The following is a 19,856-nucleotide window of genomic DNA, read 5'->3' on the forward strand; positions in this document are numbered from 1 at the left end:
TGTAGAGACTTACTTAACAGAAGAAATATTCAACAAGGTCGGTCGGCTGCTCCAGCCACTTCACTAGCTGGCTGCTTGATAATTCCAGAATAAGGAAGAAAACCCCGCCAGAGCCTGCTTCTCAGTTATCTGGCTCTGTTCCCAGTGGATGACTTCCTTTCCTGGGGTTGCCACCTGCCCTACTCCCTGAGAGGGACTCCCCATGCCCATCTGAGGCCTACTTGGCAGAATTAGAGATGTCTGCCACACTTCTACATGTGGCTCTGCTTGGCCAGCCACATGGGGGAGTAATGACCTACTGCCCATCAAGGGCACAACCCTCACCTCCCACCCTTCCCTATCTCCCCATTGCCTAAACAACCCTACTGACCTGATCTATCTAGACATGTCTCTCTGCAGACATGCCACCCCACAACATAAGCCCCCAACACTAAGCTTGTTGGCAAAGCATCCCCAGCACTTGAGTCCTAAAGGATCTCAGCCTCTGGACCAAGCCTGAGGGCCTGGTAGCAGAGCACAGCTGCCAACCCACCCTATCCCCACCCCAGGCTGATGGTGCTATAGCAGAGGTCACAGCTACAGGAAGTCTCTGGACCCACCCCCCTGGCCAGATTCAGAAGGCCCAGGTCCAACTTCAGTGTGTGCTGTGGCAGCACTAAGCAGAGCAGGTTGCCCAGAGACTGGTGATTTTCAGCAAGCTGGATCAATCTTGGTGTCTCTCGCTATTTCCAAAACCCAGACCTCTTAGCTTAGTTGGTCTCTCCAAGGAATGGCAAGTGCTCTCTAGTTTTGAAGAACATCATAATCCAAGAATCTTCTGGTGCTGACTTTCAGTGTGTGTGCCAAAGCTCTTATTATCTAGATCACTACCCTGCCATGATCTAGAGATTAGATCCATGACCTGCCAATGTCCATGTCCAGTGGAGAAGCACAGAAAGCAGAACTCCCACTTTCTAGACCCCATAAATAATTTTGGCCCATACTCCCAGTGGTGGAGAAATGATAGGGAGAAGATGACCAGAGGGCTCTGACCTCCAACTCCATCAGGCCCTGGAGAGAGAAGAGGGAAAAGGGAGAGACATTTGGATATGTGTGACTTAGAAGGAAGAAAAGATGGGATTTGGGGGGGGAGCAAATATATACAAATATAGACAGATAGTTTTAGAAATAATAATTAACCCATATCTGCAACCTTGGAGAACTGCTGTAATTTACAATGGAGAAATTAGAGATCTAGAACTCTGGTGGTAGAAACGGTGTGGAGTTGTGCCCCTACTATCTTGTAATTTTGTAAATCAATATTAAATCACTAATAAAAGAGAGAGAGAGACGAGACCCACTGGTGTGCTTTGGACCACTGGAACAAAGGTAATAGGGCCCAGTCTGCAAATCCCTCTCACGGATGTAGTGTGGTCATCACCACACAGCTCTACTCCAGGAGTCCATGTCCCCTTCACATCCACTCACAGCGCCTTCTGCACCACCTGCTCAAGGAGCTGACTGACAGTATCTGAAGTGTCTACCCATTATCAAAAGGCATGCAAATGAACACTCATAAAAAATAATAATAATAATACAGGGAGTCAGGCGGTAGTGCAGCAGTTAAGCGCATGTGGCGCAAAGCACAAGGTCTGGCGCAAGGACTGACATAAGGATCTCGGTTGGAGCCCCAGCTCCCCATCTGCAGGGAAGTAGTTTCATAGGTGGTGAAGCAGGTCTGCAGGTGTCTATCTTTCTCTCCCCTTCTCTGTCTTCCCCTCCTCTCTCCACTTCTCTCTGTCCTATCCAACAATGATGATAACAATAATAACTACAACAATAAAACAAGGGCAACAAAAGGGAATAAATAAATAAAATAAATATTAAAAAAAATACAGGTAGTCAGGCGGTAGAGCAGCAGGTTAAGCCCACATGGCACAAAGCTCAAGGACCTGCGTAAGAATCCCAGTTCGAGCCTCCCACCTCCACACCACCCCCCACCTGCATGGGAGTTGTTTCATAGGCAGTGAGGCAAGTCTGCAGGTATCTATCTTTCTCTCCCCCTCTCTGTCTTTTCTCCTCTCTCCATTTCTCTCTGTCCTATCCAACAATGACGACATCAATAGCAACAACAATAATATAATAACTACAAAAATAAAACAATAAGGGCAACAAAAGAGAAAATAAATATTTTTTTAAAAAATACATTTAGGGGCTGGGTGGTGGCACACCTGGTGGAGTGTTCATCTTACAATGCACAAGGACCCGGATTCAAGCCCCTAGTCTCCAGCTGCAGGGGAACAGCTTTACAAGTGGTGAAGCAGTGCTGCAGGTATCTCTCTCTCTTCCTCTCTATCTCTCCCTTCCTTCTTAATTTTTTACTTTCCCTATCCAATAAATAAATATAATAAGGAGGTCAGGCAGTGGCACACCAGATTAATAGTATGAAGAGCAAGGACCAGTGCAAAGATCTCCATTTAAATCCTAGTCTCCCTACCTGCAAGGGGGGGGGGGGTCACTTTGCAAGCAGTGAAGTGGGTCTGCAGGTGTCTATCTTTCTCTCCCTCTCCTCACTCAATTTCTCTCTGTTCTAAACAATAACAACATTGGGGGAAAAATGGCCAACAGGAGCAGTGGATTCATAGTGCAGGCACTGAGTCCCAGTGATAATAGAGTTAAACAAATAAATAAACATAATAAAAGTTTAATACATTTAAATGATTAAAGGATTTCAGAGAGCATTTCTTAAGGAACTCAGCAAATAGTACCTTTATAATCCCCAAACGCTCCTACTCCACAAACATCCTTAAAAAGTTCTCTCACAGGGGATTCCAGAAGATGGCGGACTGAGAAGCTGCTAGTGGCTTGAGCTCCGACCACATCGACTGGAAATGTCACCAGGTTCCAGATGCCATCAGGATGCTGACCAGGAATCCTTGGACTGAAGACCCCACCAATGTGCCCTGGAGCTCTGCTTCCCAAGAGACCCACCCTACTAGGGAAAGAGAGAGGCAGACTAGGAGTATGGACCGACCAGTCAACACCCATGTTCAGCGGGGAAGCAATTACAGAAGTCAGACCTTCCACCTTCTACAACCCACAAGGACCCTGGGTCCACGCTCCCAGAGGGATAGAGAATGGGAAAGCTATCCGGGGAGGGAGTGGGATATGGAGATTGGGTGGTGGGAATTGTGTGGAGTTGTACCCCTCCTATCCTATGGATTTGTTAATTTATCCTTTCTTAAATAAAAAAATTAATTTTTTTTTAAAAAAAAAGTTATCTCACTATTTCCCAGGCAAGGATTTCACATCTGTCACCATAATGCTGAGAATTAAAGATCAGGAGCCCCAATTCAGAATCCTTTAAATGTATAATTCCACACCGTGCATTTCAGGCTGCTCTTTCTGGGGCCGCTGGGTTGGATGCTCTAAATCGTAGAATTCATCCTACTGAGGACTGTGAACCCTGAACTTTTTTCCCACTCTGGCTAGGTCCTGGTGCAACAAATTAAGACCTCAGACTCTGCTCTAGACCCTCAGGCCTAGAGGGAAGCTGATGGCAGAGGAGGGGAGGCAGGAGCTCAGAAGCTCCATAGCCCCCAAAGCAGCATACTTGCTGTCTTCAGTCTAAGGCTGCATGATCCCACTAGGACCACAAAGCTACAGGAAGGACCCATGAATGCTAGCTTTACCCTGGGAGCTGAAATTCACTTTGACTTAGAAGTTTACCTCATCTTACTACACTGCTTTGTAATACCTCGCAGATAGTATTGTTGTTGTTGTTGTCACCAGAGCTCCACTACTTAAGAGTCTCTCTTTTTTTTTCAATTAGAGACAGAGGGAGAGAAAGGAAAGATACCACAGCACTAAAGATTTCCCCAGTACAGTGGGGGTCAGACTTCAACCTGGTTATGTGCATAACAAAGCAGGAGTTATCTTGATGGCCCTAGAAGTGGGATTAGGGGGTTGGGGGTTCCTCAGTTTTGTCTCTGTATGATTTCACTTCTCCTGGTGAAGTCTTCTTTTTATATTTAATTTTAAGACAGAGAAAGACAAAGTGGATGGGTCCAGTTGGTGGCACACCTGGTATAATGCACACATTACATTGCCCAGTGACCCAAGTTGAAGCCCCTGATCCCCACCTGCACAGGGGAAGCCTCATGAATGGTGAAGGAGGGCTGCAGGTGTCTCTCTGTTTCTTTCCTTCTCTATCTCTCCCTCCCCTCTCAATTTCTCTTTCTCTATCCAATAATAAATAAATACTTTTTTAAAAAGAAAAAGAATGAGAAACAGACAAATAATAATAGATACCATGGAGGCCAAATGGTGGTGCACTTGGTTAAGCACACATAGTACTAAGAGCAAGGACCCACACAAGAATCCCAGTTTGAGACTCTGGCTCCCCATCTGCAGGAGGGTTGCTTCACAAGTGGTGAAGCAGGTCTTCAGGTGTCTCTCTGTCTCTCTCCCTATCTCCCTCACCCCCTCTCGATTTCTCTCAGTTCTATCTATTAAAAATTAAAAATGGCCACCAGGAGAAGTGGATTGGTAGTGCCAGCACCAAGCCCCAGTGAATACTCCTAGAGGGAAAAAAAGAAAAGGAAAGGAAAGGAGAGAAAAGGATAGAGGAAGGGAGGGGAGGGGAGGGGAGGGGAGGGGAGGAAAGGAAAGGAAAGGAAAGGAAAGGAAAGGAAAGGAAAGAGTAGAGTAGAGTAGAGTAGAGTAGAGTAGAATAGAATAGAATAGAATAGAATAGAATAGAATAGAATAGAATAGAATAGAATAGAATAGAATAGAATAGAATAGAATAGAATAATAGATACCCCAGCACCTGTTCTACATGTTGCTCCCATATGGCCTTGGGGGTTCAAATCCAGGTCCTTGAAGACTGTAAAATGTGTACTCAATTGGATGAAGCATCTCCCCATCCCTAGATATCATATCTTTTATAAATTCTGGGAACCAAATTTTTTGCATAAAATACTTTATTAGTGATTTAGTAATGACTGACAAGATTATGGGATAAGAAGGGTACAATCCCATACAGTTCCCACCACCAGAGTTCTATATCCCCTTCCTTTCAGTGGAAGTTTCCCTATTCTTTATCCCTCTGGGTGATATGGGGGAACTGAATTTTTTACAGATATGTGGCAATCCTGCACTGATTATTAAATAGAATATAACATATATAAATATAACTTTTTAAAAAAATTTTGCCTCCAGGGTTATCACTGGGGCTCAGTGCCAGCACTACCAATCCACTATCCAGGCAGCCTTTTTTTTTCATTTTATTGGATAAAACAGAGAGAAATTGAGAGAGGAAGGGACGAGAGAGAGAGAAAGAAAGACATTTGCAGACCTGCTTCACCAGTGGTGAAGTAAACACCAGTGGGAAGTAGGAGCTCGAACCCTGAGCCTTGCACAGATATACTTTGTGCATTTAACCAGGTGTGCCACTGCCCAGCCCCTTTTTATATTATTTATTTATTTATTTTTAATGAATGGGCACTGCTCAGCTCTGGTATATGGGGTGCTGGGGATTGAACCTGAGATCTCACAGTCTTAGGCATGAAGGTCTTTTGCATAACCATTAGGCTGTTTCCCCAGCTCAAGCATGCTTCTATATAGAGTGGGAACCAAAAACAAAATTCATGAGACTTTCTTTATTGCACTATCCACTTTATTTCCATGATCTCAAACAGAATCTACAGTGTCTAAGAGGTGTACCTTTATTACCTCAACTAGTTGCTGCAGGTCTGGAAAAGTGGGTTGGTATCTCTGGGCTGGAAGGGACTGTGGCACTTAGCTCATAATGGCCCTGGTCTCTGGGAGCCCTGAGTAAATCCAAACCCCTCTCTCAGGTTCTCACACACAGTAGACACAGAGCTGCTATCATTTGCTATTGAGAAGCATGGTGAGTATCCAAACCCCATCAGCAGTGAATGAATGAATGAATGAATGAATGAATGAATGAATGAATGAATGAATGAATGAATGAGCAGCCTTGGAATTCTATATAGTCTACACTTCAATAGAGAGACCTAGTTGAATAGCTGATGTGTGACAAGGGACTACATTGTCCAAGTCTCGGTGCCTAATTAGTGAAATATACATATATATATATATATATATATATATATATATATATATATATATATATATATATATATATATATATATATATATATATATGCTTAGAAGCCCAGCAGGATGTCTTCTAGTCCCAGCCAGCAGAAGCTTTTCCTCACTGGAGCTGTTTTCTCACTAACCAGGAACATCCAAGAAACAGAGCTCAAGGTCCAAGGGAAAACTTGATTCAGCCACCAGCTCTCCCAGCATCTGGCTGCCCAGTCATTTCTGGTGGTGCAGTTAATGAGGAACTACGTCATGGCCCTGAGTTCCTGGAACAGAGGAAGGCCTGAGAAAATTGGGGTTTATCCTCTCTTGAATCCAGATTGAGGCTTACCTTTGGGGAAGCCTGGATTAAGAGTCAGAAAGCCATCTGGCCCCAAAGAAATTTTTGTGATTGTTCCTCAAAACACTGAGCACTGACCCCTGGGAGCATTTAGAAGCTGGCTTGCAATAAGGGCACAAGTCTGACTGCAGGCCCTGAAGCAGAGATCAGGTGCCCTAGATAGATCTCCAGTGACTGACTGTCCAGCCCAAGTGGACTGGAAGGGACCTTGAAGCAGCCCCAGAGGCTTCAGCTCAGAATGCCTCTCTTCTAGAAGAGACACCACATAGAATTAGTTAGTTTTTAAATGCAAAGCTATTCTGACCAATGGCAGTCATAAAAAACAGTCTCTCCATCATGGAACCCTGTTGCACATGTTCCTTGCACTGCTATCAGGTTTAAATGGAACTAAAAGATGAGGCCACCTGGCAGGACAGAGAAGTTTTCAGTAATTACTTTCTTCCCTTCCTTTTCCAACTTGGGTTTGCTTGCAGGGGGTTAAAAAGCCAGCACAGTTCAACAAGATCAGTTAGGAATGGGCCACAATAGGTGTGGGGACCCCCCAGGCTTTGGAAAGAGAACTTCACTGGGGGGGGGGGGTGTGAGAAGGAGGGATGTCCAAGTTTGCAGGGAGAACTGGGAAAGTAGGAATGGGGGAGGGGAGGTGGAAGGTACTCCCTCCCCCCAAACAAGATGGCAGACCACAAGCTGCTCTGACCAACAATGTACAAGTTTAGTACAAAGACTTGGAAGTAGCATTTTTTAAAAAAGGGTGATTTCAAATAGAAACCCAGAGTTCCAGCTTCTCCTGAAAGCAGACTAGCTCTGGCAAGGCACTTGAATGCAATCAACTGGCTTGAACAACAGGTAACACTTGAGTGGGCAGACATCTTCACCAGGAGCCCCTCCTCTGCCTTGCCTGAGTTTGAGGCTACCTAAGCAAGCTCTTCACTAAACTATTTCAGCTGGAGAGATAGCATAATGGTTATGCAAAGCAGGGTCACACCCAAGGCTCTAAACTCCCAAGTTTAATCCCCAGCACCACCTTAAGCCAGAGCTGTGTATTGCTGTTACTGTCTCTAATAAAATAAAGTATATATATATATATATATATATATAGACACACTTCTCTACTGTCAGAAACAGTTATATATATATAACTGTTTCTGACAGTAGAGAAGTGTGTCTTTTTCCTATGCCCCTTTCAAAAGTGGGAAAATGCAAAAAGAGATCAAGAGGGAAAATTGTTGTCTTAAGAAAAATGAGAGGAGTTGGGCAGTAGCACAGCAGGTTAAGCGCATGTGGCGCAAAGCACAAAGACCAGCTTAAGGATCCCAGTTCGTGCCCCTGGCTCCCCACCTGCAGGGGATTTGCTTCACGGGCAGTGAAGCAGGTCTACAGGTGTCTATGTTTCTCTCCCCCTCTGTCTTCCCCTCCTCTCTCCATTTCTTTCTGTCCTATCTAACAATGACAACATCAATAACTACAACAATAATAACTACAACAACAACTAAAAAAACAAGGACAACAAAAAGGAAACTAAATAAATAAATAAAAGAAAAAATAGCATGAGATCATTTGTCCTTGAGGGAGGGAAGACGAGGCCTACTCAGGCTCACTTCACTTATCATCTGCCTGGTTTTGGAAATTTCATGTTGTCACCTACCCCAACAAACCTCATTCCAACAGACCCCAGCAATGTCACTCTCCCATCCATGTCACCAATTAGAGCCCAACAGCCTGAACCACTCAGAAGTGGTTCCAGAACTGTGTCCCCTCATCTCTAGCACTCTCCCATGGGCACCAAACATACCAGCCTTTCTCCAGATAAGTCTGGTCTCCTTCACATCCTTGAACTCTGACATGCTACTATCTATGATGAACATCTAAAATAGATGTACTTCTCTTCTTTTGGTAGAGTCCCCAGGGAGGCTCTATGCCCTCAGTCATCCTGCAGAGAACATAGTTGTTGTGTAAATTGTGTATGTGTGCGTGCACACACACGCACGCAAAGGGTACACACACACACCCGCTGAAGGAGAACCTCCTCCAAGGCAGGAGACTCCAGACTTTAATGCAGAATAGAGGAGACTGTCAAACCATTTAGTATCATGGGGAAACACACACACACACACACACACACATACACACACACATTCCAGATCCTCTGTAACTGAGAAGCCCCCAGAGGAGTACTAACATCTATCCCCTAAGACTCCTCTGGAACACAGTCCTGCTCCTGACCAGTACAACTTCCCAATCCCATCATGGGAGAAGCATTTTGGAAGCCAGAAGTTGAGAGACACAAATAGGCCCACTGAAGCAAGGGGGTACCTCCAGAAATCCCCCAAAGGATAGCCACACAAATGTTCCCTTTTCTTAGTCTGACAGATCTTTCCATTCTTTATACAACCATCACCAGTAAGAAGAGAGCAAGTCTCAGAAAAAGCACAAATCCAAATAGCTGAGCCTCCTGACATCAGAAATTCTGTGGCAGGCAAGCGAGCAAATTGTGCACAAGGAGGGAATTCTCTTAGCAGAAACACCGACCATTCATAGCCTCACCCAAGCAGGCCAGCACCTACAACTGTTACCAAGGAGAAGTAGCACTCTGTGTACAGAGTACAACCACCTCTTGGACAATCACAGGGATACTTAGACTAGTCACCTACATTCTTAGGCCCAGGATGCAATTCACAGCAGCAAAATGCTATACATATTCAAAGTGTGAGGATGGGTTGAACAACAAAGTAGGGTGATCAGATGATCTCCAGCATTCCTTTGGAGAAGCATCAAACCAGCTCAGGCCCAGCCCTACCGCACTAACCAGCAGAAACGAAAACTCACCTTTTAGGGAGGCAACATGTGACAGGGCCTGGGCGTATGTGGCTGTGTTCAGGAGGGTCCCAGGCAAACAGGAGGGGAAGAAAGGACCAGTAGGACCCACAGTTCTCCCCAGGCTGGTAGAGAAACAAAATCACATGAGTCTCTGATCCTGTATGGTCACCAGCCCTCCAAGCCCAGAAGTTGGTCACACAGCCTCACCTCTGCTGGGCTTCCAGGGTATCCTTCTTGCTCCGGGCCTGGTCTCCAGGTGGTGGAGAATTGATGTTTCTCACAGGCGGTGGTGTCACCTCTGCCATGGGCTCCTTGGCTCCAGGCTCCTGGTCAGATGCCCCTCTTTCTGTTTTTCTCCATTTTGCCCTGCGGTTCTGGAACCAAACCTGAGTCCCCAGAGGAAACACATACCAATGGAGGCAGGGGTCAGGTGAGAAGAAGGAACATGACTCCAAGAGCAAAGTCTGGCCCCTCTGCCAGTGCTGGGGGGCTCATCTTGAAGCAGGTGTGTGGAGGAACAGCTCCTTTCATCAAAAGTTCTACCAAGGACTGCCCCTCTCTCCCAAGGGAGGTTGGGTCAACATATTCTGCCACTCAAATGAGTGCTGCCTAAAATGTTCCTAGCAATGAATACAGAATACGAGCTCAGACCTACAGGGATGCAGAGGTTACACAGGCTCCAGTGCTGAATATGGGCCCCAGATCTAATCTATGGGTTTTACAGTAAATGATTTTCCCATATTTTGGAGCTACTCTCTTCCCTGATCCATCTTTCTAGTCCTATTTCCAACTCTGACACCATCTCCATAGACAATACCTTTAGCCCACGTGCATGTTAGCTGCAGGGCTCAGGCCAATATACCTAAAATAGACCTATTAGCTAGCCTTTTCCAAAATGGAGACCCACAAATTTCATCTACTATAGTCTTACCTTTAGATTCCTGATTATTAAACAATCTGTTCTCCTTTATATCTTAATGTTTTTCAGCTACCAAGTTTCAGATGCTACCATGCCACCAACCTGACTTCACTGGACAGATGACCTCACCAATACGTTCTGGAACCCAATCTCTCCAGAGTCCTACCCCACTAGGGAAAGATAGAAACAGGCTGGGAGTATAGATCTACTTGCCAATGTCCATGTCCAGTGAAGAAACAATTACAGAAGCCAGACCTTCCACTTTCTGCACCCTACAACGATCCTGGGTTCATGCTCCCAGAGGGATAAAGAACAGGAAAGCTTCTAATGGAGGGGATGGGATATGGAACTCTGGTGTTGGGAATTGTGTGGGGTTGCACCCCTCTTATCCTACAGTCCTGTTGATCATTATTAAATCAGTAATAATAGTAAAAAAAAAAAAAAAAAAAGGTCTACCAAGGCAGCATTCCCTGAATTACATCTTCAGACACACAGACAGGTCAGAAGAATTGAGCAGAAGACATGGCAGGTTTTTTTTTTTTTTTTTACTGTGTGGTGATTCAGTGAGAGTATTTCAGTGCACAATAAGGATGTTGTCTTGTGGAAATTCTCAGTGGGTGTCAGCTCATTTATTTGACATGAAATGTATTCGCTACATAGGTTGGACAAGAGGGTGCCATTGTGAAATAAATTTATAAAGTGCCTTCCTGAGACTTCCTCATCAAAAATAATTCACTTGTTTTTTTCCAGCAGGTTTGAACTGAAGGTGTGAGTGTTTCTGGCCTCTTACTAGTGATTTAACCCTAAAATTATCTCTTAGACATAAGGACAAATTCAAAACCAGACATTAGTGCACACATTAGAAACATTGAATGGAGTAAGCTTAGAATTTTGGATACTGGGAATCTGATCTCAAATCCATGGTTACAAGGTGGGTTTTCCTATTACCACCATTTTACAGATGAGAAAAAATAAGCACAGGGAGGTTAATTCACTTGCCCCAAGGCCATTCAGATGGTAATTGACAGATCTACAATGTGAAGGCCAGAGATTTGGCCAGGAATCATGATCCAGACTGTTTGGGGTCCTAACATTGGCCAACTCCAAGTATCCTGGGGAAAATTAACAAAGGGCTGTGTGAAAAACAGTGAACACTGCATGGCACCTAGCTTTGAAACATTAGCTAGTGTTCTCTCCACCATCTTCCCAAGTTGGGAACAGGCTTATGATTCACCTGCACTGAGTGCCTTTGTAAGGCTGGTATGAAATTCTATCAGCCTTGAAAACCAAAACTGCATTTGTAGAGAGAGAACTTCAGAGAAGCCAAGCAGTCTGAACTCAAGATGAAATTCTGGTGCTCTTTTGCCCATTAAAAAAAAAAAAAAAAAAGCCTTTTGCTTCCTCCTCCTCTATTGGAAGATAACTCCAGGGTTTTTTATTTGTTTATTTTGGTTTTCGTTTAATAGTAAAATCAAAGTCTTGGCTAGTCCTCCCTCCTATTCCCCACAGCATGCTCTCCTGCTGCCAGAACGCTGATCCAGGAGTGAGTCTGGGTCCTGAGGCTGAACCCTCTCCCAACCCACCCCTTGCCTGAATTTTCATTCTCCTTTGACTGGGCTTTCTCTCTCTCTCTCTCTCTCTCTCTCTCTCTCTCTCTCTCTCTCTCCCTTCCTCTTTTTTCTTTCCTTATTTTAATCTAGTTGCCTTTTAATTGCACATATCAGCAACCACTGAATAATGATTTTATCTATATTCTAAATTTAGGGCAGTTAAATGCAAAGCAAAATGCAGACACTTTCTTGTGTCTTAATTGAATGAAGGTCACAGCTATAACAACATTTAATTGAGCTATTTTTCATTATCATATTTTAATGACTTTGCACTGACAGTCTGCCTGCTTCTGAGGAAAGAGCATGATGGAGTCGTTTATTTCCCTATTTAGTTATTGTTTGACAACATCAGCTTCGATTAAGACCCTGCTTTATAGAACATTAATCATATTTGAATGAGCAAGGGGCATAAATGTAAACACATCTCCCTTCCTGCCACAGAAGCCTGTGTCCCCACACGGAGGCTCACTACACAAATGCTTCACAGCCATTGTTTGCATAATAGCCAACAACAGCCTGAACAACAATTCTCAGCTTTAATTGTCACCACCCCTATCTCACCCTTGCACCTTTCAGGGAGAAGTTATGATCTTCCACTTCTGAATGCTCAATAATTGTGTCATTTATCTCAATTTGCAGTTCAGTCTTTAGGCAGCTATTGGCAAGCTAGCATTAAAAACAAAAAACAAAAAAAAAAGGTAAAAGAAAAAGAAAAGATAGACAACATCCTGGCCAAAGGAGATTTTCATTTCCAAATAATAATCAGTTTAATTTGCCGGCATATGACCAATGATTCATGTTCAGATTTAATAATCAGGATCACATAATCTGATTATAGGGGAAATAATTTGTTTACAACCCCCAATTTACTGCTCCGAATTCCATTATCTCTCTTCAGCCATTGGTTTTTAAGAGATACTAACATGACCCTGGGGAACCAAAAGCAAACTATTATATTTCCTACAATTAGATCTTTGCGTAGTCTTAACCCCAAGCCCCTACATTAAAAAAAAAGAATAGAAACAGCATGGTGGAAACCCCATAAATAAAATGAATATATAATTGCACTCAAAGAATAGCTTGCCCAGAGAGGCAGTGCTGCAAATCTGTTCCTCCTGCACTCGGGCACATCTGCTGGGCTCGGGAGGGTTTGTGCACTTAAACATAATCACCCTGTGGCTTGAAGAAAGAAATCCTGCCTAGAGACAGCCACCACAGGCCAAGGCTCATTTCTGAGGCAGCCTGTTCGCTGCTGCCGCTTAAAGATTTTTTTAAATTGCACATGTTCTTTGGATCCACTTCACTGAAAGAGCCCGCGTGCCGGGGAAAGTTGGACATGATGCAATTTCTGGAAAGCAGATCCCGCCCTGCTTCCCATCTGAAAAGGCAGTTCTCTGCAATTGACCGGTCTTACCCCAGAGCGGTCGGAGCTGCTTTGAGAATAGCATCTCAGCTCTTTTTTTTTTTTTTTCCAAAGCAAGGAAATGGATGTGCATTGATGTAATTTAGTACCTTAGAGACGCGGACAAATTAGTGTAGAACATTATCACTAGTTAATTATGAATGACCGATTAATCAACCTAATCTAATATTCCACATTATGTTGATGTTATTAAAGTGCATCATGAAAATGACAGATAGTCTTCATTTGCTTTCTTTGGCCAAATGTGCACTCTGTAGTCATGATGTCAAAAAAAAAAAAGTTTGCCAGTTTTAATATTAGAGAGTTAAATAATTTAAAAGAAGGTTTACCTGCACTCTGGCTTCTGTGAGGTTTATTTTCATGGCAAGCTCTTCTCTGGTGAAGACATCGGGATAGTGTGTTTGTGCAAAAACTGCCTCTAAAGCTTCCAGCTGGTAAAAGGAAAAAATATTTACTGGTGAGAGGCTGTGGCTGGGTGAGAGGAAATAAATGCATATTTCAAATTTGCTCTGAATGATGAGGAAGTAGTTTCACAGATCTTACGAGGTGACAAGTGGGGGGGATGATGAGAAAGAAAAGAGAATTTTGCTAAGATCCCACAGAATTAAAATTTCAACCACTGATGACTTAGGAACTAAGACTAACAACCTTCTTGCTTCCCCAAGAAGCAGAAATCAGAAGAGGTACAAATATTACATAAATTTACACCTAAACATAGTCACAGGTGTCAAAATCTAAGGGTGTCTTTGTGAATCAGAGCAATATACACAGCTTTCTCCACAGAGAAAAGTTTGACAGAAACAATTAGCAGGCACCTTTGCTGTGTCAGTGCCAAAGAAACAACCTAGGAGCATTTGGGACACCTTCCAGACTATTCTAGTTTGCAGGAGGAATAAGATACATCTCAGGGAAAGAGTCCAGACTCAGGAAACTTAATGTCAAGGTTCTGGTTGTAGTCTTTCCAGTTATGGACAACACCACATTCTACAGTCATCAACTTCTCAGGCCCCCTTCTTTCATTTATCTTAAGGAGATAAGAATGCCTGACCTGTCTTATTCAAAAGGTTATTTTGGGGCTCAAATGATATTGCTGATGTGGGAATGTTCCCCAAACCATCAGCCTAAGGCAAATGGGAATGATCATTACTGCTTCTTCACTTACTAGAAGGTCAAAGTCATCTCCTCTCTCTCTCTCTCTCTCTCTCTCTCTCTCTCTCTCTCTCTCCCTCTCCCTCTCCCTCTCTCTCTCTCTCTCTTCTTCTCCCCCTCCTGATTTTTTGATACATGAACTGTTCAAGAAAACAGAAAGGTTCAGTTGATATGGCCTTATTTTAAAAGGCGAAGAAGAGCTGTTCAAACTCTAATTTTGACGGGGGCAGAGATGGGAAGCAGCTGAGTCTCAGAAGGTTGGGGATACCATCATTACCTGCTGAAGAGTGAATGTTGTCCGGTTCCGGCGCTGTTTTCTGCGCAGAAACCCATCATCAAAATCTCCTGGTGAGTGGTTGCCAAAGGGTGCAGAACCTACAGGGAACAAACTCCATCAGCCTGCACAGAGGATCCCCAAACCCTGACCACCCAAACTATCAGAGACACCAACATTTTAAATGAATCCCTGCCAATCCCAAACCTTTTTTTTTTCTGCTCCTATTATCTTACCCTCTCTCCCACTCTTTAATGTCCTCTCTCTCCCAGTAACTTTTGACTATAGGCCCAACTGTGCCTACTTCATAGGGCAAATGGCAACTTTATACCCCAAGAAAAGAAAGTTCACGTTTTATAAAATTCAGAACTCTGAATCATGAAATATCAGTGGTTTGAACAGATAATCTTCCCTCTAGATCCCAGTGAATCTTTATCTCATACTTCTATTCCTTTACTAGAAGTCTGTCTCCCTTTGATCTGTTAGTTTACTTTTTAATTTAATTTATTTATTTATTATTTTTATAAGCAACTATGGTTAAAGGGTACAGACGGGAAGAAAGAAACCAGTGAGTGCTTTCCACAGCACTTTCCCCCTGGAATTTCAGGACACAAGGAGGTAAGAAGTTTATAAATGAATATTAATTACCACTGGTCACAGCTCATCAGCACCATAGTGGATCTGTTATATAGATGTCAATTAACAAGAGATCTGCACCAATAGTGGCTGCCCTGAATTCCAAGCAGACTTACCCTGGCTTGCTCTCAAAGGGCACCTCACCCTCACAAAGGCTCACAAAAGAATCACTGCTCCCACTCCCCCTGAAAAAATGGCATCCTTCCCACTGTCCTCCCCCAGCAGCTTCCAAAGCTCATACAAACTAGAATAAGAGTTTGTCCCCAAATGAGCTTTCAGATCATTTTCCAAATGTGTATCATTTACTTGACAGTCCACAATGTCTTCTTAAAAAAAACAAATGACCAAGTTCCCATCAGTCAGTGAATTCCTTACCTACCATAGGCTCTAGCCTCAGATTCACTACCTAATTGGCGGTAGATGCTGGCAAGTCACACAACCCAAACTTTGTCCTCCAGAAAGACCTCAGTTCCAAAAAAACAAGGATCTTTGGGCTTTTAAAAAATTTACCTACTAAAGGAAGTCCCTCCTACATATTGTACTGCTCCCCAATGCCATGTCCACCACCACAATATCACCAGTCTCTGCTAAAATCGTATCCTTCTTTTTCAAAATTTCTTGTCCAAACTGCATTTTTCCTGAGAACACCAATCACAAATACTCCTCTCCAGTTAACTGGATACTTAAGATAAACTGCCTCAAAACAGTTGTTGTTGTTGCCATGCATCAAGCCCAGGGCCTCCTATATATGAAGTATATACTCTGTCACAGAGCTGTATCCTTGGTCCCTCAAAGCAATTCTATTTCCATTATTTTATGAAAGACCAAGTTGTCTCCTTTTGAAACAAAGCTCGTAAAAACTGAAAAATCTCTGAGGCTCTCTGATCTCAATCAGCATCAGTCTTCTGACACCTGTTTTTTCCCAAATTGTTTTGCAACATCTTTAAACAGTGTGTCTCTGGTGGCACTCTTAAAAAGCCTGCTGGTTCACCAAATAAATAAAAACAATGGAAAGGAAAAATCAGGAGATGAGACATTGCACTTAAAATTAGTAAAATGACTGGTAATGTTAGAATATGTTGAGGCTTGCCAATAATTAAACAAAACAGACCAAATGAGGAAAAGTTAAAAATAATAATAATAATAATAAGGTGCATAATGATGCTCAGTAGAGTAAGGGCAAAATAAAAGATGCATACTCACTCATTCATTATTTGTAGGAGCATCTACTGGTGTAGTGTAGTTAGATCAGTAATGTGGCCCTATCTATCAAAAATGGAAAGTGTACACCCAGGTATTTATGAATATATTCTTCTTCTAGTGTTTGCCATGAATATATTTATAAGATATGCCAAAATAGGAAGAGAACAATGTAACTGGAAACATGGTAATAAGAAAAAAAAGGTGGGGGATTCAAACTAGCAAAGTGCTCAACAGTCGACATTTTCTACCCAGAATATAGTGGAATAGTACACAGCTATTTAGAGGGATTCCACAGACCTGTAAACACAGGTAAATCCCCAAAATTTACATTGTGATGTTAAGGAGAAACAAGTAAAATTTTGAATGATGTGTCAGTTTATGAGTTCAGTGCAATTAAAGCATAGCATGTATAGGGGAAAAGACATATGCAAGGGTGAAAGTTTTTTTTCTTGAAGAAATCATAAACTAACAATAGTGGACACCTTTTGAAAGATATGAATATAGAAGATTACACCTTTTTCTGTGAATATAGAGGATTCTAGGTGAATACATAGGGTTTTCACTTTTCTTTTAGGTCTCTCTGTTCTACGGGAATCTCCTAAGCAGATATATATATTGCACTTTTTAATTTAATCAGTAAAAATATATCTAAGAAGTGAGGTTTGAAGCCACTTTTTTTTTGCTTTCTTCTTTGTGTCTCTCTAGATTAAATGAAAATTAAAAGTCTGATAAGAATATGAGATATCATAGTCCAAAGATCTGTTCTCTGCCTTTCCATGTTCAGCAGATCACTGCCTGCCCAGCAACACCAGACTAAAACAAAACATCCCTGTCTGCAAATCTTGCTTGGAGATAAATACATGCACAAAGGGAGAAAAGATTCTTAAGACCCTTCTACTCTGTTTCTGGTCATGGTGATCAGAAGCAGTATTTGGGGTGGAATATCTTTGCTTGTGGGAAAGAAAGGCCAGTGAACTGAAGTGAGTAAAGAATAGCAAGAAACTCAGCACCCTGGGGCTATGGCAGACAGGACCATGACTCTTCTAAAGGAAGAGGGTCAGTCACTCACTCCAAATAGAAGTACAGAATTGTCTCTGTCATGCATGCAGGAGAATCTCCTCCAGTTTCAGGGTACAGTGCCAGAGGACAGACCTTTCAGGTGATTTTGCAAAGCCCATTAGACAGACACAGAGGTTTTAAAAATAATAATAAAACAGGTGAGATGCAAGCAATTAGCTATCCTTCCCTTCTTAGGAATGCTGGCTACATCAGCTGAGCTTAAACACTAATCCTCATCAGTCCTTTTGGAAAAGTCTGTGAACTCTTAAAAGCTTCCATGAGGAAGGCAAAAACCAACTTTTGAATCCCCAGTGGGCACCAGACAGTTCAGGTGGAGCAGCTGCAGCAGGTAACAAACCCAGACCCACTCTGTGTCTCATGCCACTTCTCCAATGCTTCCCTGGATTTCTTGGCCTCAAGAATTCTTCACAAATAAACTAAGTGCTAATATTGAACCCACAGTTCTATAAGTTGCAATCTCCTGTTTCTGAGACTACTTCTTTGGGAAAGGTACAACTAAAAGACAAAAGTATGACTTTGTTTTGGCAGGTTGCATCATAAACCCCAGCCCTTTGGAGGACCCTGGATTCCTCGGGCCCTGAGGGACACCAGACATCCAAGTTGCCCCACTCTCATGAACAAGCCTGTGCCCAGCAATCCATGTGATGACTACAGTAAGGATCCAGAGTGGAAATGTTGTCTGAAGTCTGGAGACCCTCAAAGACCCCTATGCTGGTCCTTGGGTATGGTTGGCACTTTGGGTCAGAAATTCAGTGAGTCACAGAGGAGGAGCCAGGCCAGGCTGTGAAGGGCAGGGTCGCTTGGCTCTGGAGGGGCACCAGGAATAGGCTTGCGTTTCCTGGAGGAGTAGTGTCCCAGCAGCCCATTTCTCATTTCTGATGGGGCCCAGGACCGGCACAGACCCATTTCCCTAACCAACTTGACTTTGGAGGATGTTTGCAAAAGGCCGTGAAAGATTGATGTGGTCCCCCTGGGCGGGGGTTGGGAGTGGGGGGGGCGATTACAGGCGTGACACCAGCATCTGTGCTGGGAGTACCCGTTTGGTCCCTCTGGAAGGCATAGCCTTGGGGCCCAGGCAGAGAAGGAGGTGGGCGGCAGGTGGCGGCTGAGCGGGAGGCTGGAACCGCAAGTGGGGAAGGGCTGGGTAGGGTCTCTCCGAATCGCCACCGGGCGGCTGAACCCCTCTCGGGATGGAAACCCAGGACCCACTGGCCACGCTGCCGCTCGGGCTCCCTCTGGCCCGCGCCGTCTTGTGGGGGGAGCTCCGGACGCAGCGTACTCACCCTCCAGCTGCGGCGGACAGTGGAAGTAAAACATCGCCGACGGCCTGGGCAGCTGGACGGCAGGGACTGGGGAAGGTGACCACGGCCGGACAGGCGCTCGTCGCTCCGGCCTGGCTGCAAAACAAACAGCAATAGAGCCTAAGCCCCCCTCTGCCTGAGCCCCAGCCCTGCCCGGAGAGCAGAAGCTCTCCACCTTAAAACCCCCTTCCCAAGACCCCCCAACTCACTGCGGGGACCATAGGGGAGGGTGGCGGCGTCCCCTCCAACCAAGCCCCCCAGAGGGTCAGCTCTTTGGGGCAGGTTCACCTCCCGGGCAGCCGCACCCGGACTCCAGCCCCAACACCAAACCCCAAGCGGTTGCGTGTTAGGGTCGCGGCCCTGAGCCCAGGTCACCCAAGCTGGGACCGGGCGAGCGCGCCAGGCCCTCTGCGGATCGGCCACTGGCCGGAAAAGCAGCGGAGCCCTCCAAGGCCGGGCGCGGGGCCGGGGGAGCGGGTCGGCGGCCGCGCGTACCTCGGCGGACAGCAGCGGGCGGGGAAGGCCGGAGCGTGACCGAGGCGGGTCCGCACGCCGGGCTCGGCTGCAGGCGGGCGGGGCTCGGCGCGGCTGGCGCCCGCAGGACTCAGAAAGTGACTCGGGAAGTGGCCAGATGTCTTGCTGTCTATCTACAGCGCGCGCCGCCGCTCAGCACTCGCCTTTATAATCTCACGCATAATTGGACTTAATCTGATTATTTCCAGCGCTGTCTGCAGCGACTAACATGGATAGGTCTATTGGGCTTTACAAATGGCCCACGTGGTGTTAAAAAAAAAAATCCGTCAGTTCTCAGTAAACATCAGGAATGTTTTTGCCTCTTTTTTAAAAAAAAACGATAGAAAGGGCCCTCACTACCAACACTCCCCCCCCCAAAGACATTATTATCTGAATACTTCATCCCATCCACCCCGTCCCAGTACCCACAGACTCAAACCTTTCTCCGGGATCGCTAGTATTTGGACTCGCCCCTTG

General features: G+C 44.5%; 1 protein-coding gene across 1 annotated transcript in view; it reads right to left on the bottom strand.

The window, feature by feature from the left end:
* The window catches only part of DRGX (dorsal root ganglia homeobox), a 40,482-nt gene extending 21,201 nt beyond the window's left edge, over positions 1–19,281 (bottom strand). Inside the window, exons 1-5 of the mRNA XM_007526481.3 lie at positions 18,849–19,281; positions 14,650–14,747; positions 13,553–13,654; positions 9,479–9,657; positions 9,281–9,393 (exon numbers count right to left, since the gene is read on the bottom strand). Coding sequence (XP_007526543.1) covers positions 9,281–9,393; positions 9,479–9,657; positions 13,553–13,654; positions 14,650–14,747; positions 18,849–18,882 — 526 coding nt within the window. The 5' untranslated portion in view covers positions 18,883–19,281. The remainder of the gene's footprint in view (positions 1–9,280; positions 9,394–9,478; positions 9,658–13,552; positions 13,655–14,649; positions 14,748–18,848) is intronic.
* Between the last annotated feature and the right edge of the window lie 575 nt (positions 19,282–19,856).

Source organism: Erinaceus europaeus, chromosome 1 (genome assembly GCF_950295315.1).
Source record: "Erinaceus europaeus chromosome 1, mEriEur2.1, whole genome shotgun sequence".
Taxonomy (NCBI): Eukaryota; Metazoa; Chordata; class Mammalia; order Eulipotyphla; family Erinaceidae; genus Erinaceus; species Erinaceus europaeus.